Consider the following 13,543-nt stretch of genomic DNA (forward strand, 5'->3'; position numbering starts at 1 on the left):
ATTTGCTAAAGTTCCATTATGAATCCGTATGATGGATGAATTCAAGCATGTGTCTTTAGGTTCAGTGTCTTCTCCTCTGGAAGATTTGTAAGATGTGCTCGATCGGCCAATATACACAGTGTTGCATAACAATAATTAGAAATCAATGACAGGAAACAGATTTTCAAGAGAACAAACAGTTGAGGTTTAATATCATACAAACAGGTAATATGGGTAATAAAGTCTAAAATATCAATTACAAAATTACAAAATCAACACAAAAAACTAAACAACACCAAGAAACGTTACTTAACTATGACGTTTAGGCTTTCACAGGCGAGTCAATGTTTCTGATTACATTACACCAAACATCAACAATGGTAAGTCTAGAATAGAGGTCAACCGATTAATCGGCCGATTTTTTTCTTACATAATCGGCATCGGCCAATATCAAGCCGATTAATAGGCAGGCGCATCTGCGGGCAGCCTGGTGGTGTTGTTGTGGAACACGTGTGCGACGCACGCTGCCCCTAGAGTCAATTACCAGCAGAGTGAGCAGACCTCACCCAGTGCCTAAGGAAGGAGCTGTTCCTCGGAGAAAACGGTAAGGATTAAATTCTTATAAATCCTATATATTTAATGAAAAACGTATGACATTCGAGAAAAAACTTTGAGAAAAAACATTAATAGGCGACATGACGTTCGGCTACTTTGGATATTGATAGCTGTCATGTCATGGTGTCACAATAATTAAGCTAGAATTTTGCAATCACAGACAGTGGATATGAGACTTTTAATATTTGTTCTGTTTGTGTGTCTATATATGAGAGGGTTGTCAACTCAATGCAGAGAAAGAAATTGTAGTTAAAAGAGACCACCGCACCATAGGCTAGTGAAGGACTGGCTTTGCTTTGCTAGCGTCGTTGCTAGGGTTGGTACAGAGTAGACCTGCTGCTAATATGGCACCTGTGCCTTAACTATCTACCGGTATCTACCAGACCAAATAGCAACGCGGATTTCTGTGCCTCATTTTGGCACCACTGATATGCCTGCGTTGCTCTCTGATCGAAAACGAATGTTAGAATAACAGAAACATCGCAGCATGTGACGCTAGTTAACATTACACTCGTCAGCAGCTAACGTTAGTCTACCGTTAGCTAGCAGATGGATTAAACACGATTAAAATGCTGACGGCAAAACGGTGTAAAGTGTGATTTATTTCACTGTATATGATCCAACAGCAGCATGTTAAGCAGTGTGCAGCTGCCGTTGTCTACTTGTCTGAAGAACAACACAGACGGTGCGTCGCGGTGCATTCAAAGTGTTGTAAAATACCCTTTTGCCATGGTGGTTGTTTTTGTCGTTCAACCAGCAGTTTACTAGTGAAATACGTTATTATTATTATTAAATCATTTAATTTTGACCATATGGCCTAAAGTTGTTTTCCCCCCTTTTGTGATAATTAGGTTTTGTCTGTCAACAAACAAAACAAACCAAAAATACATGTTTCAGGACAGTTTTTGGGAAGATGATAGAAACGTTTTTAGCCTTGTATCACTTACAATGCACTGAATTGTTAGCTGATTTATAAAAAAAATGTTAGATTTTCTATCTATACCTATCTATAAAATGACTTGAAGAAGATACTATACAGAAATACTAACTTAACCTTGTATTTTCCACCTTTTTTAGTCATGAGTAGATGGCTGAAAAGAAATGCTGCTGGTTGTGTGTCAGCACTACTATTGTTAAAATGGTTAAAATTGTTAATTTTATTGTTCTCAGATGTTTGATAAATGTGGCTAAGTGCACTAAACTATCTTTTCATTGAAAAGTTTATTTGACAAAGTAAAGTTTATTTTCTTTTTTTTCTTCTTACCTGTTTTGTTTATTTATACAATATATGTTTTTACATTATACATGTTTAATGTAAGTATACAAGTGCAAATTGGTGTTCAAGTGTTCAATAAATGTTTTTGTTGAGAATTTTGTGTATCTTAAGTACTTATTAGTGTTAAATTTTATCTTTCAAATAGAGGTTAAAACAAGCACATATCAGCCAAATAGCGGGCAAAAATAATCGGCAGCACGTATATCGGCCATCGGCCGACCCTGATTTCAAAAGATCGGCATCGGCCTGAGAAAACCCATATCGGTCGACCTCTAGTCTAGAATACAGTATTAAAATAAGTGTTGGTTATAGGAGGGTTATAAGTTGAGTAAAAACCTGTTGGCATCCAGTTCACAGCCCCAAAAATACACTTGGTAAACAAAAATAGCAGGGCAGCATTACAATTTCTCGTGATGACAACGAGTCAGTTAATCATTTGGTCAAAATAAAGATTTTATGAACTCTAAAATAACCTTTGCAGCCAGATGCGTTTTGAAGGTCTGAATAATTAATTAATATCCATTGTCTCAATGTACTCCAGGAGCTCCTCAGGGTCTGCTGGCTCATCCTCGTGTATCTGTCTGCTTTCCTGCAGCTCAACCTCAGGCTTAAAGAGCTTTTCTAGGTCTGAGTTTCCCTTCACCTCTTTCTCAACTCTCTCCAACACCTCACCCTCTCCTCTTTCCTTCAGCGTACTCACAAAGTGTTCAAATATAGTAAGCAGAGGTTGGGCGAACTCTATCACACTCTCTTCAGATTTTGGAAACCCACAGAAAAATCCACCAGTGTGCAAACCAAAAACTCTGCCCTGAGCATCAAACACTGGGGAGCCAGAAGAGCCGTGATACATGAAAGTGTTGTAGAACACAAGAAGATCTGCATGGGGGTCATTTTTGATCGCATGATTGATAGCGCAGAGAGTAAATGGATAATCCTTGTACTCTTTCTCAATGACACAGGTAGGATCCATTTTTTTCACTCCTCCTGCTGGGTGACCAATTAAACAGGCTTCACCATTCTGAGGCATTGGACCAAAAATCTTCAGGAGTCCTGGTGGCACCTTCATTTTAGTGATTTTCTTTGTTTTAAGGTTGTAGTTTTCGCCCACAGGCATTATCTCAAGTACGGCATAATCGAGATCACCAAAACTGTAGCAGATTTTACGGCTAGCCAGCTCGAAGTGGTAGTATTTTGGCTCAGGATCTTCAAACAAAACCAACACATCTATATCCTGCTTCAACTTTTGTCCTTCGACACAATCTTCGAATAGGTGTGCGTTTGTCAAGATGAAGTTGTCAAACAGCACGAAGCCTGTTCCCTCACAAAAGTCCTCAACAACCACTTTGCAAACTGACATGCCCCATTTTAGCAGCTTACTGACTCTGTGAACTTCACTGAATGACTGTTGGATCTTCCCAAAGTTTCCCTTCCTCAGGTTCACTTCTTTCTGAAAAGAATCACCAGGGAATCTACTCTCCATACATTGTTTGAGATCTGGAAACTGGCGACACAGTATTTCATAAATCTCCTTGTTGTCGACACTGTTGCCACTCTTCTCCATCGCTGCTCTGACACTGATTCCTCTCTTTTCCACCGCGGCTCTGATTTTTCTCTGCTGTGCTTCATCTACAGCTGGCTTTGTGTCAGACCTCTGTTGTGGCTGTTGAAGCCACAACTGTAAACTTCTTCCATTTAGGCTGTCAACCTTGGTAGTGCAATCAATGCTGGAATCTGGATCCGCATTGTCAGACAGAGTGAAGTTGTCCAGTTCATCAATGAAGCGACCGTCTCTTTTCAGAGCCTCTTTGACAGTCATCCCCTTCTCCCCATAGACACACAGATACTTAAACTCTTTGACAGCACTGTTTCTAAAAAGCTTCTTTTGTTTGGTGTTCTTTCCTCCCTCTTTGTCAATGTAAAAGACAGAATACTTGTCCCTTGACTGTATTGTTTTAAAATGTTGGTCTTGGGCCACTTCAACTTTTCCCTGTTTATGTGATATAGTCAGAGACTCACCATTCCTGATACAAGTACAGGGAAAATGTGTTGCAATGATTAAAGCCCTTGCTATACCCAGCTGAATTAAAATGTTTTCATCCGAAAACGTCAGCTCATTATATATTTTATTTGATTTTAGTGCATCCAGCACGGTGCAAGGTTGATCCCATTCAACCATGAATTTCTTACTGCCAGTAGTTCTGGTTCTGAATTGTACATTGAAATGTTGGACCTGCAGGAAACCAGAGTGAGGGAAAAAAAGTTACATGTCCTTGTTGATGTAATAAAAATGCAGACTTTTTGTGCATGCAGTGTATTGGTCTACTCACCGGGAAATCAACACCGTTTTCGTTCTTCACTTTGCTGCGTGTCTGCGAAAAAGAAAAGGCTTTAGATGTGCTGTTGTAAAAACCTCATTAATGAAATTAGTCTGTACACAAACAAATGGCACCCTGAAGCGTTATGTACCACCTTGTTCTGTTTGTATCTTGAGTTCATGCACAAGAACACACACACACACACGGGAAGATGGGTGACTTGATACACATTCACACAATCTCTGCTTGCATGGTCGTCCATCCTTCCCAAACAACCAACTATCTTCTAGTGCTACTTCTATGTAGCCAATTGTTTCATGACACAGCTTAAAGAAAATAATAAGCTGCTAAAATACCAAATGTACCAATTAATATGAGCCCTCAAACATTATTTTCTCTTTGAACCATACCAAAAACTTCAAATGTATTTATTTGTCAAACAAATCATGTGCTGCAGGCTGCCATTTCACAATAAGAGCTCACCTGAGAGCCTGTAGCTCCACCTAGATTGGACCCTTCACCTCCGCTTTGCTGAGAGAATTTGGCTCCTCCACCTGGATCAGACCCTTCAGCTCTGCTCTTAGCTCCGCCTGTAGCTCCGCCTGGCTGTGTAGTCGCTGTCAACCGACTGCTGTCAGTTTTGTCCTGATGAAATAATGATGTCATTCACAAACAATCAAATCAGTGGGACAATCTTTCGCTAATTCTGCATGGTAAATATATCCATGTTGGAGGTTTTAGTTTACTAAAGATTGAGGCTAAACAAGTTACAGATTCAGTCAAAGATAAGTGTTTTTCAAATATTAATTTAAGACAGTTGTTGAACTTACAGGTGTGCAGAAAAATGACGCGATGTCCCTCGTCTTTTGCTTTTTTGGAGGATTGTTCTTTTTGGGAGGCATTTTCAAAATTACTCCTAAAATGACAAAAAAATTAAGTTAGTTGGTGTTAACATGACAATCTTTTATCAACTAAATGTATGTTACTAACATCTTAGACCTGAGATATAAATCTAAAAAGAGACATGTCTCTTCTGCCCGTACCCACATCTATGCCAATCAGTTGAAATCTGCATCTAAGTGATGCATTGATAAACTTAAAATAAAAAAGAAATTATTGCATTTGCCATATATGTCTGTATCTATATGTCAACTGACAGTTGGCTGCCTTCAGTATCCTGTACACTCGCTGGTTAGTTAATGGTGTACAATCATTTTTAATCAAACATCAAGTTTTATGGTGAGTTTTCATTCAAAGTGATTTACATTAACAAGACGTAAATGCCTCACCCACATTCATTTTTTAAATGTAATATTAGGGATGCCACTGATTGAAAGCCAGCCTAGTTTTTCATATGTGCTGCCCACAGACAGTATTAAAGTTGCTACCTGAGCAAACACAGCCCGCTAACACAGACCGGTAAACCTGATTGAGTCGTGATTCACTCGGATCTTTCACCCGACTCTTTAAATTAACTCATGAGTCACGAGTCTCTAGTATCATTAACTCGGATCAGTTGAGTCCTACTACAGTCTAAAATGATAACAATGCCACACACAAACCTCTTGCAACATTAGCTCTACAAGTTCTAGCCATATTAGCTGCCAAAAGCTTTATAACTTACACTTTCATAGGCACCCACAACTCCACAAGTCAACTCAATACTGAGTGAGCAGAGAGACAGTCCGATACAGGTTATAGGAACTTCCCAACCCACAGACTCAGAGCCGGAAACATTGCAAGCTTGCAGACCATGGGACTCACTCGAGAACTCCTCGATGACTCATGAGTTGTTGAAAACTCATGAGTTGTGGAAAACTCATGAGTTGTTGATGACTGCGTGAGTCAGTCAATCGCGCGAATCAGCCGGCTACGTTGTCATGTCTTGTTTGAATTTGGTCAACCAATCACAACAGAGTGGGCCAGTTGACCAATCAGAGCACACTAGGCTTTTCAGGAAGGCGCCAAAAGCTCAGAGTTTTAAGCAGAGGAGCGGCAGTAATGGGCAGTATGAGAAACATAATATGTTTTTTGAACATCAAAGCATGTAAGCCTATTCTAGTAGATCCCAAAAGTACACATATGATGACGAAAAGGAGTATAATAGGGGCTCTATAATAAAACTAATAATAAAAGAAACACAATGCAATGTAAAGATGGATTAATAAAACATACACAAACCCTTTTTTTAAGTAAAATGGAAGATTTAAATAATATTAAATGTAATAAAATTGATTAAACTTTAGAAAACAAATACAGTGCAGTTGCAATGCAGCGCAACATGCATGTATGTCCCAAATTTATTAAATAATATGCAGGGGTAGATACATTTGTAAAGACAGCAGATTGTTCTTTATTAACGCTTAATAACTGCAGTTTTGCAGTGACTATTTGCAGGACTTCTGATGTCCCTGATGACAAAAGTTTTCGACACTGCCCAAAGAGATAAGTTCAAATGAGTGTCATAATCAGTTAATTTCAATATCAGTTTTTTTATAGTTAATCATGAAGATGTTAAATCTGTGTGATAAACCTCAACACTCACTTAGCAATCAGGAACTGAAAGTAAAAGTAATTACTTTGTTTTCTAATAAAAAAAAGTGTGTTGGATCCTTTCCCCCATTTTTTCATTATATAATCAATGTATTCATAACAATAAGACTATAATACTACTACTATACTACATACTGTATATGTAACGAAAGAATCTGGTGGTCTTACCTTGACTTAACGCGACCGTCTCTGAAAAATGCCGCGCAGTTTTGAAACAAAAATAGGAAGTGGCGGCTCTGCGCTAAACGATCCCCTTCTCATATTTCATTAACCCTTCTGACTCCCACATTCTGACAGGATGGCCCAGTATTCACAAACAAGTCAATATTCCCTTAACATTTTAATAGTTTACTCTTAGGATGCACAATATGTAAGTGGCCAATAAACGCTAAAATGTAATTATTGTCAGTTCTGATGACAGAGTTTCAGCTCTCTGTGTCTGAGTTTTTTTTTTTTACTTTGCATTAGGGCAGGCCTTATCTCCACACACACACACACACACACACACACAAGTAATTTTAGTACAGGGGGAGTGTTTAAATTGACATCCACCGAATTCAATTTATTTTAATTTATAGTATCAAATTATAACGAGAGTTATAAGCCCCAACAATTCCAGTAATTCCCTCAAGAGCAAGCATTAGCAGTGGCTGTTGCGACAGTGGCGAGGAAAAACTCCCTTTTAGGAAGAAACCGCGGCAGACCCAGGCTCTTGTTAGGCGGTGTCTGACAGGGCCGGTTGGGGGTGTGATGAACAGTGGCAATAATAGTCATAATAAAGATAATGGAACAGTGACTACAATGGTAGTCGTTGTAGTTCACGTCATAGCCGGGCACAGCAGGGCGTCACGGGATGTAGCTTGAACAGCAGAGCATGAAGAAACATAAGGACTCCAGGGAGTGAACTCCCCAGAGCTAGGTTAGTAACAATCATTTCTGGGACAAGGATGCACACAAAAGGAAACAAATGAAAGGAGAGAGGAGTGCTTATGTTACTATTACTTAACTCGTTCTGGTTTGCTAACGGCGTCGTGAGTTATAGGAGCTAGGCTGGGAGCTTCCTGGAGACAGCTACAGTTAATGTTAGCTCCCCTACAGCTATCAGAGTTAGCTTTCACTTCATATATTACCTTCTAACAGCTGGATTCTCACTAATGTGACAAACTGCAAGAAACATGTTGCTTATAAATCACTAAAATAGTAGTGGCAGCACTGTTTGGCTTAGTTATCAGTGCCGTTACCATCGTGGCTAACACTGTTGTTACTTAGTTTATGACAAATCGTTTCAGCTGTGCTTTCTTAAGCCCGGGCTACGGTGGCCGAGAAGGGTCAGAACACATACAAAAGCTACAACACAAATACAAAAGCTACAACACAAATACAAAAGCTACAACACAAATACAAAAGCTACAACACAAATACAAAAGCCACAACACAAATACAAAAGCCACAACACAAACGCAAAAGCGACAACACAAACGCAAAAGCCACAACACAAATACATAAGCCACAACACAAATACATAAGCGACAACGGAAGTAGCTAGCTATGTGACAACGGAAGTAGCTAAGTGACAACGGAAGTGAACGTGTTGTTGATAAACGGAGCCGGAGGATGAGCAGAAGGAGAAGTTCTTGTATGAGAAGTAAGTGAAACTTACTTCCCTTGCTAATTATGATTACTGTTGCTATGTGATTGTCACAAATAAGCAATGTTGTTCGATATATTTGTATTTTCACATGTATGTACTCTGCCATTTAGGCTACGAAGCTTCGTAGTGTCTTTTAACGCGCAAATGCTATGTTTAAAGTCTATAGTTTGTCACGTTTAGTGAAGCTGTTAAGCTAAATCACACAAATACTATATTATTGTAACTTGTTAAGCGTATCTCGCCATTTAGGCTACGAAGCTACAGCTAGCATTTAACTAACGTTAACTAAATGGCGCCCCGCGTCTTTTAACGCGCGAGTCCTACGTTTAACTATCAACTAGCATTACTTGTTAATATATCCATCCTGCGTGTGTGTGCGCACACTCACTTCACTTGGAAGGTTAACATTGTTCAATGTTCTGCACTTGCTTATGGTTATGTGGTACATGAAGCATAGCACTTAAACAAATACAATATAACGTTAATGTTTAGTAAATTGTTTATTTATTTAATGTTTACATTCCTAATGCTCACCTAATGACACTATTTGTTTTATTACAGATAACTACAGTATGTATTGTCCTTTTGTGGGTTCAACCTACATGTAGAAACAGCATTCTGCAGTTCATGTGGCAAGAACATCACATTTCTGCATGATGCTGCTAAGCCTGGCACAAGTGAAGGTAACTATTCAAAGATTCCATCATTTTTATTAATCTTCTATACTCAATGAGTGAAAGGCTGCCACTAACAGTTTTTTCATTATTGATTAATGTGTGAGTTATTGTCTGGATTAATGGATTAGTAGTTTGGTTTGTAAAATGTGGATCAGTGTTTCCCAAAGCCAAAGAGAATGTTCTCAAATGTCTTTTGTCCCCAACTCAAAGCTATTCAGTTTACTGTCACATAGGAGAGAAGAAACTAGAACTTTTTATAAAAAATAAAAAAATGACTCCAACTGATTGGATTCTGTTTGAAGCAGGAACTGGAAGCACAGGAAATAGTGCACTGGCTACATTCCTGAATTTTCGAAGTTTGAAAGAGAAAGAGAGACAATCATGTTTCAAAAAGAAAAAAGAACCACTGAAAGACAGCAGTGTGAAGGTAACTTCAGTTCAGCTGGTAGTCCATTATGTCATATATTTGCTATGTGTCAATAAACCTACTTCTATGTTTCTCTGTAGATTTCAGTTGGTATTATGCGCATAAAGGATGGAGTGCTGAAACCTGTCAGAGGAATGGTACTACCCCTTGTAGTGCAACCAGGGTCGGATGCAGAGCAATTGCGCAAAGCAGCCGTACAGAAAATGAAAGATTTTAACAAAAATTTAGAGGCTGGTCCCTACCTCCTGCTCTACCCTGATGGTACAAAGGTAATAAATATTCCCGGGACAGAAACAGCCTTCTCTCTGAAACTCTACAAGGATGCTGTTGGGAAGGCTTGGCAACGCCTCACATTGTACATTTGTACGGTGGAAGATTTCCTTACTAATTGTAAGTAATTCTGATATCAATAACCAAAGAAAAAAGCTCTCTTAAATTGATTAGTATAAGTAAATTGTCCCATTGTTCATTGTCTAATCTTGTATTTCACAGCTGAGCAATTCAACTCAGACTCGTCTGATTCAGAGGTGATCATTACAAGCAGAAGTGCTGCTGAATTCAATTCAGCTGATACAGTAGTAAGTGTAACATTTGCCATGTTGTACCTGCTTTCATGACTCACGTGCAGGTCAAAGATGGTATGCCCTTTAACAATGTGGTGTGGGTCAGGATGTTCATCAAATGAGAGATACTCTTATTGCTTATATTTCAGGCTATTTCCGTCAAATCTGAAGTGCAGCTGTGATTTGTTTTTTACTTTCAGCTATTTAAACCAATCTTGACCAGTACCAGTATTGGTGTTGAAGAAACTCCACACCGTGATCCAGAAACTATGGTAATATGTGGCTCCTATATGTGTAGAGATATTAAAAACTAGAAACTACTATTTAGTTCCCTTAGTGTTTTTTTATTAAAGTGGCAGAGATGTATGTGTTTGTAGCTTTGTCTTTTAAATATTCTGTAGCTAACTAAATTACATAAAGTAATATGTGACACTGACTTAGAGACCCAAAGTGATAATTGAAAGAGTAGTGCCTTTTTATAAATAGGACATCTGATACCCCTATCTTTTATATTCAAGCCCTTCTACTCACAAGTCCAATAACTTGTTTGTCATGCAGATCTTACTTTCCGAAGCAGAAGACTGCCCAGGAACATCAGGAAGTGCATTGGAAACTACATGTTATAGGTATGATGCTTTCCTCTCTAAATTTGGAGATTGATTGATTCATTTGGAGACAAGAACAATGTAAATGTTTCTTAATTTTTCAGAAAATACACAGAACTGTATGCACCCATTATAGTAGAGGATTCAGAGACCTCCGGAGACAGTGATGCTGTCACTCATGATATTTCAGAGGATCCAGAGTAAGAAATCAAGTCACCCTTACTACAACTGTTGTTTTTCTGGTTAAATGTGTCTTCCACCAAGTATCATCATCATCATCATTACATTCATCATCATCTATTTGTTGGTAGGATAGAACAGAGACCCATTTCAGAAGTGATTGCAAACCTGGCACTCCAGATTGATCGCCACGCAGTCAGCAGATTTCACATTGGCCGCTCTGACATCTGGGATGGTGCCGTCAGAGGATTCAAAAGAGGAACATTCTCTGAAAAGAAGGACCTCCTAGTAAAGTTTTCTGATGATGCAGGCATGTTTGAGGAAGGTATTGATACAGGTGGCCCAAAAAGAGAATTCCTCTCACTCCTGATGAAAAGCCTGAACAAACGACCCATATTTGATGGACCTGCAGAGAGCCGCTACCTTGTCTACAACTCAACAGGTACTGTTTTTGTGTGGAGTGTTTTAAAGGAACTACATCATTAACCATGCAATTCTTGTTTAACATAAAAACTGATTTAATATGATTACTATGTATTTTCATAAGCAGCAATCAGAGAGGATGAATATAGTTTGGCAGGAAAGATGATTGCTGTATCCATAGTACATGGAGGACCTGGTCCAAATTTCCTCTCAAAGGATCTGGTCCGCTACATCTCAGGGCAGTCCAGTTTCAACTCATCTATAGGAGACATTACAGATGAGGAAATAGGGAAAGTGTTACGAAAGGTATGAGGGTGTAAAATTCTAGCAAAGGTTGTTGGTTAGTGAAGGGTGCAGTTTTGTCAACTTATTAAAGGTTAAAGGTAGTTTTCTGATATGACTATTATATTGTTTATATATATCAAATGAGTTAAGTTCATCATATATTTTTTTAGATACACAATGCATCCTCATTGGAGACCCTGCGAGACCTAATGGTACAGAACAGCACTATGTTGCAGACAGCAGGGTGCTTCAAACATGTAAGGTCAGTTGAGGAAAGGAAGTCGATTGTAAAGGAGTACCTCAGGTGGTACATCATTGACAGAAACCACAGTGCAATTGAAAGGTATGTTTTTTTTGTTACTGTTTTAAAAAATATATTGTTTGCGTTAAAACCTGGTGTTGCTGTCTTGCTGCTATGTAGTGCACATTCCAATTTTCTGGTAACCTGTTGTTGTATTTCAGATTCAAGGATGGGCTTTCCAGCTTGCAGGTGTTAACAGTGCTGCAGCAGCATCCTGAAGTCCTGACACCTGTTCTCTGCCTGTCAGATAAAAAGTTATCTGCTACGGACATTGAGAATATCTTCCGACCAGAGCTAAGTCTGCGTGGAAGCAACAAGAGGCTACAGGAGGAAAAAACACTATCTTTCTGGGCAGACTACCTTCTTGATTGTGAAGGTTGGTGAATTTTCTTTTAATTGTGTTATTTTATCCACAGAAATTATAATAAACAGTTCCAGAGTTGTTGTGGATGTTGTTTAATTGCTTTCTACTTTTAGAAAGTCAAAGTGAAGTAACCCTGGAGGAGGTCTTCATGTTTGCCACAGGTGTGCCATGCATACCTCCTGCTGGTATGGAACCTCAGCCACGCCTTCACTTCTTGGCCAGTTCAACGCTCCCTATGGCAAATACATGTGCCAATACTTTAATGTTGCCACTCCTGGAAAACTACAACACCTTTAAGGCAAAAATGAGCTTTGGGATTAAGAATTCCCCTGGCTTTGGATGCATTTAGACAGTTATCAACTGTCAGCCCCTTGAACCATTGTCATTGAATTACCTATGTGGTAAAAGTTGCAGATAAATTAAAAGCTTTTTGTTTGCATTAATAGTAGTGGCCAAATGTTTGTGCCAGTTTTTCAAATTGTTATGTTTGTTGTGTAGTTTGGTTAAATAACACATCACCACTTAAATGTCAAAAGTAGTGTCATTTATGAAACATGGCTGTTAGGGCTGGAAAATATATCAATATTATATTGACATACTTTAGATATACAAGACTAGATATTGTCTTAAATTTTGGGTGTTTATCGCGATATGACACAAGTTTAGTCTTTTCCTTGTTTTTAAAGGCTGCATTATTTGCATTTGCCCACATTACTGTTGATTATTTATCAAAACTGTCATGGTCTTATTTGTGAAAGCACCAATTGTCAACCCTAGAATATTGCTGAAAAATAGACATCGATGTATTAGGTCACAAACATTGTGATAATTGATTTTTTCTCTGTGTAACTAAGCTGTATTTCTTGCATGTTATGTACATTTAGCCGCTTTGATGATAAACATTGTTTCTATTAAAAATAAAATAAGTAAATAAATAGAAATTAGATTGTGGACTCTTGTTTACACTGTATTTAAAGCCATTTAAAAAGGGTTTGTTTATAGACTGTATATTACCATTTGTATATTACCATTTGTACAAATAAAAAAAAATAATTTTGTGAATCAACTAATGCCATTTATTCCCAGATACTTCATGAACGCATCATTTCCCAGATCCACTTTAGCCAATCTGACAGACTGCAGGCCAGATAGCATATGTTGGAGAGAAGCATGAAGAACGGATTGCAATATGTAAAACTTAATTTTAAAATTACAGAAGTAGAGGCAATTTAATTTAGTCTTTTTTTTTTGAAAATCTGTACAGTGTTAAGGTTAGTAGCACGAGGTAAAACTTTTTAAAAGACATTCATGATTTGTGCAAATTCAATT

General features: G+C 38.3%; 2 protein-coding genes and 1 long non-coding RNA gene across 3 annotated transcripts; 2 read left to right on the forward strand and 1 right to left on the reverse strand.

Annotated features, from left to right (window-relative positions):
• Window positions 1-1,418: 1,418 nt before the first annotated feature.
• LOC114545565 (protein FAM111A-like) lies at window positions 1,419-6,932 on the reverse strand. The gene is made up of 5 exons (XM_028563930.1): window positions 6,907-6,932; window positions 5,016-5,101; window positions 4,669-4,830; window positions 4,198-4,239; window positions 1,419-4,100 (listed from the first exon to the last, which is right to left on the reverse strand). Exons 2-5 carry the CDS (start codon window positions 5,085-5,087, stop codon window positions 2,379-2,381), a joined length of 1,998 nt encoding a protein of 665 aa, XP_028419731.1. The 5' UTR covers window positions 5,088-5,101; window positions 6,907-6,932; the 3' UTR covers window positions 1,419-2,378.
• A 2,046-nt stretch (window positions 6,933-8,978) lies between these two features.
• On the forward strand, window positions 8,979-9,729 carry LOC114545566 (uncharacterized). Its single transcript, XR_003690905.1, has 3 exons — window positions 8,979-9,072; window positions 9,372-9,493; window positions 9,574-9,729. It is a non-coding gene; the product is annotated as an uncharacterized LOC114545566 (long non-coding RNA).
• A 17-nt stretch (window positions 9,730-9,746) lies between these two features.
• Window positions 9,747-12,563, forward strand: LOC114546180 (G2/M phase-specific E3 ubiquitin-protein ligase-like). Its single transcript, XM_028564868.1, has 10 exons — window positions 9,747-9,883; window positions 9,986-10,071; window positions 10,257-10,328; window positions 10,615-10,682; window positions 10,766-10,861; window positions 10,973-11,283; window positions 11,392-11,570; window positions 11,720-11,892; window positions 12,012-12,226; window positions 12,328-12,563. The coding sequence occupies exons 3-10, from the start codon at window positions 10,326-10,328 to the stop codon at window positions 12,561-12,563; spliced, it is 1,281 nt and encodes a 426-aa protein (XP_028420669.1). The 5' UTR covers window positions 9,747-9,883; window positions 9,986-10,071; window positions 10,257-10,325.
• The last annotated feature ends 980 nt before the right edge of the window (window positions 12,564-13,543 follow it).

Source organism: Perca flavescens, chromosome 19 (genome assembly GCF_004354835.1).
Source record: "Perca flavescens isolate YP-PL-M2 chromosome 19, PFLA_1.0, whole genome shotgun sequence".
Taxonomy (NCBI): Eukaryota; Metazoa; Chordata; class Actinopteri; order Perciformes; family Percidae; genus Perca; species Perca flavescens.

Bases quoted from the DNA above. Each gene is read 5' to 3' on its own strand.
- LOC114546180 (XM_028564868.1), top strand. The intron at 11,284-11,391 runs GTACTGTTTTTG...TTTCATAAGCAG, and splicing joins CCTTGTCTACAACTCAACAG to CAATCAGAGAGGATGAATAT. The intron at 12,227-12,327 runs GTTGGTGAATTT...TTCTACTTTTAG, and splicing joins CTACCTTCTTGATTGTGAAG to AAAGTCAAAGTGAAGTAACC.
- LOC114545565 (XM_028563930.1), bottom strand. From the start codon at position 5,087: ATGCCTCCCAAAAAGAACAATCCTCCAAAAAAGCAAAAGACGAGGGAC. The intron at 4,831-5,015 runs GTAAGTTCAACA...TTATTTCATCAG, and splicing joins CGTCATTTTTCTGCACACCT to GACAAAACTGACAGCAGTCG. The intron at 4,101-4,197 runs GTGAGTAGACCA...GGTTTCCTGCAG, and splicing joins AAAACGGTGTTGATTTCCCG to GTCCAACATTTCAATGTACA.